Below are 14,243 nucleotides of genomic sequence, written 5' to 3' on the forward strand. Positions count from 1 at the left end.
GATACACTAATCTAATTTGAAGTCCCCCCCCCCCCCCCAAAAAACAAAAAACAACCAGCACATATAAAAGCAACAATGAAATTTAAATTCATGACATGAAACATACATAAAATTTAGCCTTCAAAGAAATCTCACATATTTTTAAAAAAAGAGCCAAATCTAGATACATTAATCTCATACATAAGAACATTACCCCAAACCAAATTTGTCATCTTGTTTATATTTTTAAGTTGAGCCACCAGAGATAGTTCAACATCGATGTGAAGTTTGGCTAACTAGTCCTTTAAGGCACACATACAAACAAGTACTTCATTCAACCTCGCATCCATACTCTTGCATACATCCTCCCAACACAATGTAATGTAGACACATGCATCGCGAGTGTGGTGGATGCAAATAATACTTGGAGGAGCATTCCAAGAAGGGCTTCATTACATGATTGGCTACCTTATAGAGGACAAGGAATCCAAATTAATTGGGCATAATCATGTTATAGCACTATATCCTCATCAATGGCTTTAAGAAGGGAATTTCATATTGGAATATCCAATATAAGTCACTTAACAAAGCCCATCAGCATCATGGAATCGAAGCAATTATTAAAATGCAACCTAGAAAACATGGGCTCATATAATGAATGTTACCTAATTTTCATCTTCAACAACCATCTTCTTTACATAGCTTTCGTACCCTTTGTTCCCTACTTATTATCTTCCACTAGAAAATTCTTGCCTGAAATGATCTAAGGCAAGACCTATCTTGTATGTGTTCCCTTTAAGAGACTTGAATTCCAAGTTGAACAAGATTTTGTACCCAAGATCACAATTCATGTAAATGTCTTTTTGTTGCTTAAGTTTTCCTACAACCTGACAAGAAGATTGTAATTCCGTCCGATAATTTATCCACGTTTGACTGCATTTGACAAATAATGATTTTAAAACGAAGCTGCAGCTAATACACATGAAGAAGGATGCCTCGCAAAAATTTACATGATCCCTTTAGGTCTTTAGCTCTCTCCAGTAGCTTTAAGATACAGCGAAGAAATCACTCAACAAGTTTTCATCCCATCACAGAATCCATCCTTCATACTTACATGTTTTCAAGACCAGGGTTTTGCATTACATAGAATACAAACGACTACTTTTGGCTTGTCCTATTTTAAGAGGTGCACCATGGCGGCGTCAACTTTTAGAGCTCACCATAAACCATTGCTTTGGTGACCCCTTACATTAGGTTTGAAAGTAAATTTCAAAATGATACTCGTGTGGGTGATTCCCCAAAAAGTTAGCTTCAAACCTGCCCTTGGCTCCATTTGCATCAGAGGTAATAGGTACTGCCTACAATCTCATGAAAGACCAATTGTGAAGACCCAACAAGGGACTTTAAACACAACATAATCCAATCCGCAGCTAATCCATTGGCACAATAGTCTCCGAATTCATCCTTATCCATTTAAATTGCATTTTGCCTCTAAACATGATGTTTTGGTTACTGACACTTGATCCGTTAGCCCAGAAACTAGTATACTGTAACTAAGTAAAGAGGAACAGTTCTGTAGCACCATAATGACTAACGATGTCGCAGTACTTCATTTATTTAGAAAATGAAGCAGAATAATGCTTTTACAAAGAGCAAAAGTATCAAACTACTTGATTTACTAAAAGGTTCACTCGTCTTACACAAATTCTTTAAAACTCCAAAAGCCAAATAGCTATATTATTAGGAGTTGAAGCTGGTTCTATTCTGCTTCCAATTACCTTCATCGATACATTTCTTTACCCATAACGTGCATCGCTGACAGTAGAACTTGCAATCCTGTGTGGTTCTCCATTGTAATAAAGCTCACAAGTATGACAAGGTAGGAATTCAAATCCTTATACAAGTTTGCACAGCCTGCAACATCAAGAATCAAGAAGTATCATTTCAAACCTTAGATGAGAAAAAGGGGGTGGGGGATAAACAATGTCTGCATATACTACATTTTATTTGTAAAGTAGCAGAAGCAATGGGGGAGGAGAGGAGAGAGCCAAAGTCCCAAGTGAGTGCTAGGTCAATGGTGACTACCCCATAACTGCAGACCTATCACCCAGATATGGAGTAAAAAAATAAACTTTTAGCACGTCATAAAAGGCTGATGTCCTTCCTGCTGTCCTGGACCAGACCAGGCACATCACACGAAACCTTACAAAATGTTCTTGATGTTCTTCAAAGATTTAAAATGGCATCGATCGCATTGAGGGATATAGAACAGGATACCCATGCAGCCTAAGGAAGCAAGTCTCGCAATTCATTGTTCTTCATTGAGTTTGTTTCTGTTTATAATATCTCCCCCAATCATATCACTTGCAAGAGCTGTGTCTCGAACGTGCCTTCAGTCTTGGCAATCTCCTTCCTAGAGTGCATAAAAACTAACTTGGTGCTTTCCAGCCACATCCATTACCTTTTCGTAGCAAACTTCATTCATCAGAGTGAACCTCTGTAAAGCCTTCTTTGCAGTGATGCCAATGTACTGCTGAGCCAAAGGACATGGGCGATAGCTGTGTCAAAGAAAAATAAGCCTTTTGTGTTGTCAACCCAAAAAATTATGTGTCTGTTCGTTGGTCCTCTCACATGCATCCCCTCGCTTGCAGCAGGTTGTATTGAAACAATCCCTTAATCTCTCCGAGCAATCCCTACAACCCAGTAAGCTCATGCACTCCTCCTACCTCCCTTGTCCCAGTCCCTTTTACCCCTCCTTTCACTCTTCCCTGGAAGAGTCTAGTCTGCATTATTTACGTCAACATGGGTAGGGCTTATCCTTGGCAGACTCCACCCCATTTTTTATATACGAGAGAGATAAAAACCAGTGTCACGACTCACAAGAAACGTTTCTAGAAACAGTTCTAGATTTTGACAGGCGTTTCATCTAGAATTAGTATCCAATGGCAGTTCCGTGCATTAATAGCGAGTAAAATTTGCCTAGATTGTACAAGAGGTATCACTGGAAGCAAGAGCTGTTGTTTCTCCTTCAACCATCCCTGTTAATATAAGCCACAATAAAGCAAGGATTCTTTCATCACATTTGACGCAGCTCAAATAAAGGGACTCCGAATTGTGGACAAATCTAATTATATGTCTTTCTATGTCAAGCTACACATAGCACATGTTGATACGTGATACAGAATTATTGATCTACAAATCCATACATAAATGCACACATGCATCCATACATACAACACACAGCATCATAGATCCAATCTCTAAAGAGAGAATGTACTGACAGTGCACACAAGCCTTTTAACACAACCTTCAACTCATGCTTAGCAATACTTTCATGCATGGTTGGAGAAAGATTGATTTAATGTTAGGACAAGGAGGTGGATCAATGTCAGTAATGCTAAAAACTCCAGAGAAATGTGATGAAGCCAAAACTGGAAGAAAACAGTTTTTCTCCTTGGTGACAACATTGCAGTAAGACAATCTCATTGAAATTACAAGAGCCTACATAAACCCAAAGATTCCTTACCCTGCTCTTCTTCCTGCCATAGGAGGGTATACAACGAAATGGTATGTTTCTTGCTTATAAAACCATTGACCCATTACTTTGTTAAGAGTTCAAGGGCCTACTCAACTGTAACCCTACGCAGTGAAATGTATTCAAACTCTCATTGATCTCTCTCACAAAGCAGGTACACACACACTCAGAAAAGTACAGCAGGAAAGAGAAAACTCTAAACACATCCAACAAAGATGCTGGGTATAATAATAATCAAAGATGATTGTACTCATAAGATCTATGCGAGCTGACAATCCTCAGTCTGTGCTGCCTCTGGAAGGCTTCAGTGTGGCTGATGCGGAGTACAACTGCTTGTGAAGACTATACAATTTCATTTTGGTCTCTCCCAAATGAGCATCTACGCAAAAAATGCTTAGACAATTATTGGACTATGAATAGAAACAGTGAATATATAAAGTTCAAAAGATGGACCAAAACCTTGGACAAAGGGTGTGCACAATGTGCCACCATCTAGCAGCAAGGTGCTGCCTAGATGTAGATCTCCCTATCTCCTACCTTCAAAACCCTATCAACCTGCATGCTCTCCCAGAGCTTCCGTGGGCTGTGTAGGGTGCCCCGCAAACACACCTCTTTGCTGCTCCGGTGGACTGCCAATGGTGAGGCATTGTTTGCTCCTTGATCCTTGACCTCCTTGCTTCCTCTGTATCCAACTAATGATGAGGCACAAGTCTCCCTTGATGCCAGTCCTCCTTGCTGCTGTGATGCCAGTCCTTGCTGCGGCAATGGCAGCCTGAAGTGAGGACCTTCTGTACGTGTTTCTGCTGTGTAGACAGCGCAATCTAGGACACCAAAAACCCTGAGTATTTCCCCCCTGGGGTGCCTGGAATGGCTGACGAGTCAGTCTGCTATCTCAGACTGGGCCGACCCAGTCTGGCCCCGTCTGGACAACCAACCTGCACCTGTTCATCCTATAAAAGGCTCTGGACATGGCACCTACTGGCCTGCCTCTTCCTGCCTCTCTGAACCTGCTGTGGCGGTACCCAGTCGACTGCCCACAGCAGTCTGCTATAGCAGCCCAACCTGTCCGCAGAAGTTTCTGCCGACCCGATGCTACACATTTCTGGACACAGCAGACCTGCTCCAGGTGCTGCCCTCTTGTAGAGCCTTCTCTACTCCAGGCTCCTACCTCTGACACAGTTCTGTCCAAGCCCATGTGGCCTTTGTCATGGCCCCATGGCTGTGTCAGAGAAAACAAGGTATGACTCACTCAAACTGGATGCAGCAGAATAATCTCAGAAACCCTTTCCAATTACTCTAGACACACTCACAAAGAGGTAGAGCAGATAGGAGAGAAGAAGAGAGACAACTCAGTCCTTATTTATCCACAAAGGTGGGAACAACAGCTCTCAACACAGCACAAAACTTCCAGCCAAGGTGCTGGGTACAAAACCGTGATCCTAGATTATTACAATACTGAGATCTCCCGTAGAACAGAACCAGCCCCTGCCACCCAACTTGACCTGCTGCTGCACCAACTGGACCTGCAGTATCCCACAAACCAACTGGTTATACCCCGGTTTAACCCAGGGTTAGGTCACGGTTACAAGCGCCTGCACCCTGGCAGTCCATATTCCAGGCTGTTTGTGCTGCAATCTGCCACCCAGACCTGTCCTGAACCAGCACAGCAGATCCAAGGTCCTGTATCCTTGCAGCCAGTCCTCCTTACTGATGCAGGCTTTTGGACAAGATAAGTCAACGATAACTTCAGTTCATAAAGTGTAAGTTTTGTCTATTCCTCAAAATTCACAAGCAAGTAGAAGTCTGGCGTGACAAAGACACACATGCTTGTTTTATTTCTTTTGACTATGTGGCAATCGACCTTTGCTCCCCATGATCTAGTCAAGATATATGGAGTTCCTCATGAGAACCAGGTCGAAGTTATAGTGGATGATAGTGCCACAAATAACTTTTTAGATGACTCGCTCGTTAAGAAGTCGGAGTTATAGTGGATGATAGTGCCACCCATAACTTTTTAGATGACTCACTCATTAAGAAGTCTGACTTGCATTGGCTAAGGCCGATACAATAAAGTCAGAGACATAATTTGTAACTAACATAAATTTGGGCATTTAAGGTTGTAAAGATATACTAAATTTCAAACTATTCATCTTGATAGGAGTAATGTGATCCTGGGTAGGGAGTACCTCTATGGGTCAGGCTATACTCTACAGAGGAGTTGGATCAAAAGCTCCAACTTTCCAAAAAGATGTACAAGTGATCCCGCCTTACAGGTGACATGATACACCTTAACACTCCTCTTATCAGTTGTATGCAAGTGGAGCGCTTGGTCGAGCACAGAAATTTTCCAAGTAATTATTTGTGGATTTTTCTACATTGGTGAAATTTCTTTGCATTTAGTTGTGAAGAAAAATGAAAAGATTCATTTTTGTGTATGAATTTATTGGTGTTTTTCTTGAGGATCTTCCTGATAATTTATCTCCAAAGAGGGCAGTGGATCATACGATCAATAGATTCAGCCCACTAGTTCGCCTTAGGCTGCCACAAATCCTTTTGTTAAAAATCAAGATGGCTCTATGTGATTGTGTATAGATTATCGTGCCCTAAATAATGCAACAACAAAAAAGAAGAATCCAATTCCTTGCATTGATGCGCTTGTTACTGCCACAATTCCTTTTGTTAAAAATCAAGATGGCTCTATGTGATTGTGTATAGATAATCGTGCCCTAAATAACGCAACAACAAAAAAGAAGAATCCAATTCCTTGCATTGATGCGCTTGTTACAAGAAGCTATACGGTATTTTCGTAAGATAGGCCTACGTTCTAAGGATCATCAAGTTGGGATCCATTTTGTAGAATCGACTTTGAAACTCGCAAGATTCATTTTTAATTTAGAGTATTGCCCTTTAGGATAAGAAATGATCCTACTACATTCAAGACCTTAATCAACATTGTCCATAGACGGTATTTAGGTAAGTCTTTAGTAGTCTTCCATGATGATATTCTTATCTTCATTAAGATAAGCATGGCATTTGGGGCACTTAAAGTTAGTCTTTGAATGCTCAAGTAACTAAAGTTGTATGCCAAAAAGTCCAAGTGTAACTTCTTTTGTAAGAAAGTCAAGTACCTCGGCCATGTATGGATCCAAAAAAAAGGCTATTCTGAAGTTCCCGAGTCCAAATACTCTAAAAGAGTTCCATATAGACCTTGGTCTTTAGGGTTTTACCAATCATTTGTCAAGGATTATGCTAAGGTTGCCATGACTAGCAGACATCGACTTAAAGGAAAGGGCAATACCCTTTACTAGACTAAGAAAGTTGAAAAAGGTTTGCATCTTATTGAAGGGTTCGAAATAGCTACCTCGATATTGAAAGTGGTTGATCTTAACAAGCCTCTTGTACTTGAAACCTATACAAGTAATAGAGCTATGGAAGCCATGTTTATTTAAAGTAGCGACATGTGGCTTTCGAAAGCAAAAAACAATTTCGACTCAAAAACCCCATTCATCATATAAGAAAGGCTTTGAAAACGTGGAGGTCAAAGAAAATGTCAAACTTGGCACCACACAAATAGTGCCAAGAGATCCTTGAGGAGCAAACGTGAACAATGATTGCCTTTACCCAAACATTCAAAAAGTTTATAAAGAAAAGAGCCCTATGGAGGTTACGTCTATTGATAATAATCATTCTATAATTTCATTGGTTCCCGTTGAAGAATTAAAAGTTAACAATTTCCAAGATAAAGCAATTATCCATGTGGATGAAACGTGTAAAAAGTGTAGCATAGCAAATGGTATCTACTTAATAAGGGTGCTACAAACACTAGGTGCCAACTTTCATAGGAGTATCATGATCGTGCAACTGTGGGACATCCCAAAATTCAAAAAACTTGTGCTCTTTTGCAGAAACAGTTCTTCCGGTTAGTATGAATAAGGACATCTACAATTATGGTGTTAAGTACCAAAAGTGCAACGTAAATAAAGCACAGACTCTTAAGTTTTATTGATTTACCTAAAACTCACATTCACATAAAAGAGTAGCATACCTTCAATGCTTTGTTGAGTCTTCGTCATCTGAATCCCCTCTTTCCCTGAACCGAGGATTCTTTTCCTATGATAACAATACAAATGCACATAACTTTCAATTGAAAAAATTCAGCTATCAAGAAACAATAATGGTGTCATTCTCGACCAACATGCATATTGCCACCACCTCCAATCAATATACAACATAAGCAAGAACATTAGACTTGACTTACAGGCCTTGATTCTCGAACTGAATCTCTTCGTGACCGTTCAGAGGATCCATATTCCTCATCACCTCGAGAGCGCTTGCGACTAGAATCTGAAGTTTTAAGTTAAAAATATTTGTTTATGTAAACCTTACAAGAAAACTTGCCAACTAAAGATGAATGTCTACCAAATTTAATCCTATCTCCTAGTCAGCCATGAAACCTTTCAAGGACCCCAAAGCTACATTAGATACCTCTACTACCCTTGTAAGAGCTCCCATGTCCTCCATGTGTTGTTCCAGCTGGGAAAAGCCAAAAAAACATGGAATTACTATAGCTTCCATACATTACAAATATTGTATATCCAGCTAAATCCTTTCCATAACTCTCTCTCTCTCTCTCTCTCTCTCTCTCTCTCTCTCTCTCTCTCACACAGCCCCCTCCGAGCTCCCCCCGGCCCCTTAACCTAACCACTGGTCTGTCGCGACCTCCCACAGCACACCTGCGGGGTGTCCTAAGCCCCCCGCTACAGTAGCGGGGCTGTTTTCACACCCCCGCACCCTGCATCTCCATCGCGGGGGGCTTTCTCTGCTTTCACCTACCCCCACGGCCCCTAGGCACCAACAAGTGCATGTCAGGGGCTATTTCCAGCCCCTGCCTAGCACACACCGCTTACGCCTCTGTCGCGGGCTGCCTTCTATCCCCAGCCCAATCTCTACCCCCCCGCCCCCAAACACTCCCACACCCCTTGAGCGCTTCGTTCTAATCAAGGAACTCCAGTCACCCTTGGACCTGCAAGAGAACAGCAAGACGATTAAGTTTCAGATCAAGAACAGCAACATTTTTGCACAAATGCACTACTGAAAGGCTGGAGGAGGATACCAATGCAGTTGAAGACTACTTGAAGACCACCCCAGGCTGCAAACATACAAACAAATGTGAGGAAAAACTCTACTTCTGCACTTCCGCACTTCTGCCAATAGACAAAGGCAACGGAGCTTTTGCACAATGCCTACACAAGAATGTGTAGAGGATATTTCGGGCAAGCAAGCATTGGAAAATGCCATGGCAACGTACTCAGTAGTAACAACCCATGCTGGCACATCTACTGTCCTCGCCAGTCTCAACAAGATATGCCTAGCCTTGATTGACAAAATTGACAGCTTGGAGGCCAGAAATGTAGCCCTCCTAACACAGAAAGCACATGTGGATAAGACGCTGGCTGAAGTGAAGAAACAAGGAGGGAAAGTACAAGAAAAATGGAGAAAAGAGAAGGCCAAGAGAGAAGAATGGGAGAAGGAAAAAGCTGAGTGGGAATCTGAAAAAATAATCTCCATGACAAGGTACACGCTTTGGAGATTGAAGTGTCTCAATTAAAAGACACAAGGTGACTCCGGAAGGGACTTGCAAGGCCATGGAAGAACTCAAAACAAAAAATGCCACTCTCAGAAAAGATATTGCAGCTATGGAAGCACAATTCAAGGGACACATGCTGAACTCAAACAACAAATAAGCAAGGGAGAGGCTTCTACAAAGATATAGCAATGATGCTTGTAGAAGCTGTGGGGCTATAAAACCAGGGCCTCCTGGCCCATTATTTCATGCAGGGCCCAGCCCTTTTGACGAGCCCACAAACAGGCCTGGTTGGCTGGCTGTAATCAGCCCAACCAACCTGTCCAGTTAGGCTGCATGTGCGGCTGCATGCCCGCGCCACTTGCAGGCCCTGTTGCAGGCCGTACACCTGCCCACAGATCCCGCCATCTGTTGGGCCTTTTAAACTCTCTTTTCTGGGCATATGCTGTCCTAGATCTCCCTCCCCACATTCACTGAGGATCTCTATTGGACAGTTCCATGTTTCATCACATCGACTCCGCATTGAGAGTAGGTGGGCTGACAGAATACCTAGGGAGAGTTGCATCTGTGTTGGGAAATTATAGGTCAGCTCCCCATCTGTACACAGTCTGAGAGTAGGGGGGACACCTTGGACTATGAATATAAACCTAGTGACCAGTCTCTAGAATCTAGATCCTACACTTCTGATTGCAATGCAGACAATTGCTACATGATCCTCATCTTCTCTGACCTCAGGAAAGGGAGCATCCTCCTTCTCACCCGTGTTGTCCTCTGGCTGATCTGGAGTTGCTGCTTCCAATTGCACACTTATGGCTGAGATATCCAACCACTGATATATATCCCTTTTTAATCCATTAAATCTCTGTATGTTTGAATAAGCTTAATGAGCCAAAAACTGTGAATGGACAAACAAAAGTAAAGATATGGGGATAAAATGGGTCACAGGTAACAGGAGCAGCTTGGTATCAAGGAGCAGAGAGTGCTCATCACCCCCCCAAGAAAATATTCACACAACGACCTATAAAGTAAAGAGACCCTGCAAAGAAATGAGAAACCTGGAAGCAAAAGAGGGATTCAACTTTTAAATGCCTATGTTCATCCAAACTACATTCTTCTTGCTGCTTCAGTCAGCGCCTTCCTATTATCAAAGATTATAATATTATTAACAAAGCCCAAAATCTTAGCACCAAAAGCATATTCCTGATTAGTCTGAGGATTTGATACAATTTATTCTATCTGTAATCATCATAGAAAATTTAAGCCGATAACGACACACACACACACACACATTAATACAGTCTATCTATAATCATCATCGAACATTTATGCTGATAATCTCTCTCACTCTCTCTCTCTCTCTCTCTCTCTCTCTCTCTCTCTCTCTGATAGACGACCGTGCTGCCCTGATTAGTCGCACACTCCACGAGGCTGCCCTCCAAATCTTTCCCCACACCACACGGTCCACTAGACCACCACCTCTTGGGGTTGTACCCTGCAACAACTGGTACGATGCGGAGTGCAAGGCTTATCGCCGACAACCCTAACCAGATGTCACCTCCCGAACACACTAGACATAGTACGCAAGTACCGATGTCTTGTACGTCGGAAGAAGCAGGCATTTCTTCGTCGAAATGAGGAGGAGCTGCTGAACATCTTGTACAGTAGCAACTCTAAGGATTTTTAACGGAGATTCCTTAAGCGTAGGTCTCCACCACCCCTCACCGACACGAGAGTTTGGCACACGTATGCACGCCATCTTTATGATGTCCCACACCAGCCTACTCCAAATCTCATACACACACCTCGCCCCACCACTTGCACGTTGTTCACCAAAGGGGGAGTCAAGGACATGACATTGAAACTGCACAATGGCCGATCTAAGGATCACGAGGGGCTATGCACTAAGTTTATCGCATATGGGATTGACACGTTAGCCCCGATCCTAGCAAAGCTATTCAATGACGATGTTTGCCTTGGCTTCCCCCGCACTTGGACACTCAACACCATCACCCCCATCCACAAGGCAGGGGATCCCATGGACCCGAGTAACTACAGGACTATCATGATTGGACATGTGATGTCCAAGATCTATGCAGTAGTATTGGATGCGTCGGTCAGCCTGTTCACAGAGATGAGAGGGCTCAGAGCAGAGGATCAGGCTGGTTTCAGGCGAGACCATGGGACTATGGACCACATACTCACACTCAGGAGTGTCATTCAGGAGGCCACATCACGAAAGGGGAGGGTATATTGCTACTTTGTGGATTTCCGCAAAGCCTTTGACACAGTACCTGGAGCTCGTCTCATCACACGCCTATAGACACTGGGATTTGATCAGGAGATCATCTAGGTAATCATGGCACTTTATGAGAGAGTCTCAAGCCGAGTTCGGACAGGCGCAAGTTGGACAGATGAGATCTTGAGTACAATAGGGGTCAAACAGGGTTGTCCCTTATCACCAACCCTGTTTGGCCTCTACATCGATGAGCTTGAGACTTTCATGGGGGCTTCCGGAGAGACTGGTTGCTCACTTGCCGAGATCATCATCTGGATTCTTCTTTATGCAAATGACGTGGCACTCTTGTCGTCCACACCCGAGGGGCTCTAGCGACACTTGGATGCACTGCAGGCTTTTTGTTTATCCCATGATTTGGAGGTCAACCTTGGCAAGACCAAGGTCATAATCTTTAACACCTCTTGAGCAAACATGCAACGGAAGCAGTTCACTTTTGGTGGGTCACCAGTTGAGATCGCATCCTCATACACTTACTTGGGGGTCATCTTCTCTGGCCCGATCTTCACGATGAGACCAGCGATGCAGGCCAGACTGAGTAGGGGATACGCCTCACTGGCTCAGCTAGAGAGACAGTGCTTCCACTCCCACTTCCAAGACCCTCGGACCAAGGCTCTTCTCTTCGACTCCTTGGTCCAACCAGCCGGTATGTATGGCAGCCCTTGTTGGGAACCTGACATGTCAGAGATAGAGTGGACACGCGTGGAGCGCCTACAGATCCTCATGCTCTCACGGATGATCCGGGGGAAACCATCTGTACCACATCACATCATTCAGGCCGAGTTTGGTATCCACTCCAACTAAAGGCAGCCTTTCAGACCATCACATATCTACACCGGGTTAGATCATATGGGGACTGCACATCAGGGAGACGGAGGTTGCCATGGTTGGCTCTCGATTCCTTCATGAGGTTGGCAGTAGAGGGAGATGAGCGATGCTGGTATGCACAGACTCACAGATGGTTTGTGAGACTAGGGTATCACATCGATAGGATACCTCCTTTTCAGTACAATTTAGATGCCCCTCCGGTTCTCCCACCAACCATCCCGATCGGGCCACACACCAACTAGGTCATTCGAGAGGATCTCTTGCAACTACACACCTTTCAGACTTGGTTGGAGCCGAGGGAGCTTCCAATGAAGCTGAGTTTCTACAGAGATTATTGTCTTCGTATTTCGGAGAAGGGATTCATTACACCACCGGAATACACTGAGCTTCATGTGCCTCACTCACTACGGATCTCCATGGGACCGTTTCGGGTATCATCACACCACCTCTACATAGAGAGCGGCAGAGCAGAGGGGATCCCTAGGGAGCATCGCATATGCATATTGTGCGACTGTCAGGAGGTTGAGTCGGAGGAGCATTTTATTTTCAAGTGCCCAGTGTACTACGAGATCCGAGGTCGCTACCACTGTCTCTTCAGGACGGCTCCGGGCTCCTTTCCAGATTCCTTGCCTACCCAAATCAAAGATGTCTCGCGGGCCGCGGCCTTCATTCACAAGGGGGTCCGACACAAAGAGTACTTACTCAGGCGACGGGGCTTGGCCACACCATCAGACACCTCTCAGAGCAGGATCACAGAGTTCTTCCATCGAGTGACATTGATCGTCCACTCTCTAGCCGCAGACGTGATAGAGACCCCGACCCGACGACTGTAGCACGACACACGAGACATCGAGGGGACACACAGATCACTCTGGGGGACCTCCCGTCATTGTTTAGACCCGAGATACGTCCCACGGGAGTCACGGTGACTCTGGCGAGCCTCCTCCAGGAGATCGAGACGCACAGCACCCCTTGACAGATGCCAGCGTCCCATCACCGGCTATGCACCAGCCAGGGCAACATGACATGAGGAGGATTCCGCTCCGCTCCAATCTTTTTTCTTTTCATTGACACCCAGATGTATTTGATTATGTATGATCTAACTTAGGATTCAGCACGGGTGATGATGCTCGTTTTTAGTAGCTCCACCCTTACTATGATTTGTATCAGGTTTTCTTTCAGTCTCATAGACCCATTGGTCTTCCAAAGACTCTAATAAAATTTCTTTCTTTCTTTCTTTCTCTCTCTCTCTCTCACACGCACACATATAAAGAGGGAGAGCGAGAGAAAGGACTCAAAAAGTAAATGCCCATTCCTATACTTTCCTTTCTGTGTAATAACATTCAAAGCATAGGTATGCCAAGCAAAACAATAGAATTAACCATACTTACAGGGGCTGTAGTATGTTCCTAATCCTCCAGTGTAGTCCACCAATTGCCTGCGAGACTCCAACTCACGTTGCACCAGCTTTCCATACCCTCCCCTTCGTGAACCCATAGTCAAGGGAAAAAGATCACAAAAAATGCTCATTTTCCCATCCATCCCAGCCTTCACTCAATTAAAAGAAAGCATCTAGTTCCCAAGGTTGTAAGACTTCCAATGGACTAAAAGGATATCTGGATCATAATCTGTTCGATATTCATCACGAACCTGCATAACTAACATTATTATCAAATCATTCCCCATCTGCACACAGCGATTCCAAATATAGGAATCCACACCCAAATGAACTTGGCACGAATACAAAGAACTTGCCTGGCCCCCACTCTTCCCACGGCCCCATTGGCGACCATCTTGAAATCCCCAGTCAAAATCCACACGAATAGGCCTTTCATCAAGGATGGTTCCACTGATATATTTGACAGCATCTTCTGTGTCTTCTCTAGAATAGTACCTGTTCATGTGCATAAAGAAAAACAACGATGAAGACAATTATCCAGGGAAGCACTCTGATGCATCAATACAAAAGTAAGTTTAAAAAAGGGAAGCCACCAAATGTATCATGAACTGATTTAGTGATAAAG

The 14,243-nt window shown here is 43.7% G+C and overlaps 1 protein-coding gene across 2 annotated transcripts in view; it reads right to left on the reverse strand.

Moving 5' to 3' along the window:
- Positions 1-1,756: 1,756 nt before the first annotated feature.
- CBP20 (CAP-binding protein 20) overlaps positions 1,757-14,243 on the reverse strand; it is a 54,814-nt gene continuing 42,327 nt past the window's right edge. For both annotated transcript variants that reach the window (XM_087387178.1, XM_087387177.1), the window contains 7 exons: positions 13,975-14,113; positions 13,836-13,869; positions 13,611-13,706; positions 8,000-8,047; positions 7,773-7,858; positions 7,560-7,624; positions 1,757-1,893 (listed from right to left, as the gene is read on the reverse strand). In XM_087387178.1, coding sequence (XP_087243304.1) covers positions 7,562-7,624; positions 7,773-7,858; positions 8,000-8,047; positions 13,611-13,706; positions 13,836-13,869; positions 13,975-14,113 — 466 coding nt within the window. In that variant the 3' untranslated portion in view covers positions 1,757-1,893; positions 7,560-7,561. The remainder of the gene's footprint in view (positions 1,894-7,559; positions 7,625-7,772; positions 7,859-7,999; positions 8,048-13,610; positions 13,707-13,835; positions 13,870-13,974; positions 14,114-14,243) is intronic.

The sequence above is a fragment of the Dipteris shenzhenensis genome, chromosome 16, assembly GCF_047967505.1.
Source record: "Dipteris shenzhenensis isolate YYH24624 ecotype China chromosome 16, Dip_SZ_1.0, whole genome shotgun sequence".
NCBI classification, from domain to species: Eukaryota; Viridiplantae; Streptophyta; class Polypodiopsida; order Gleicheniales; family Dipteridaceae; genus Dipteris; species Dipteris shenzhenensis.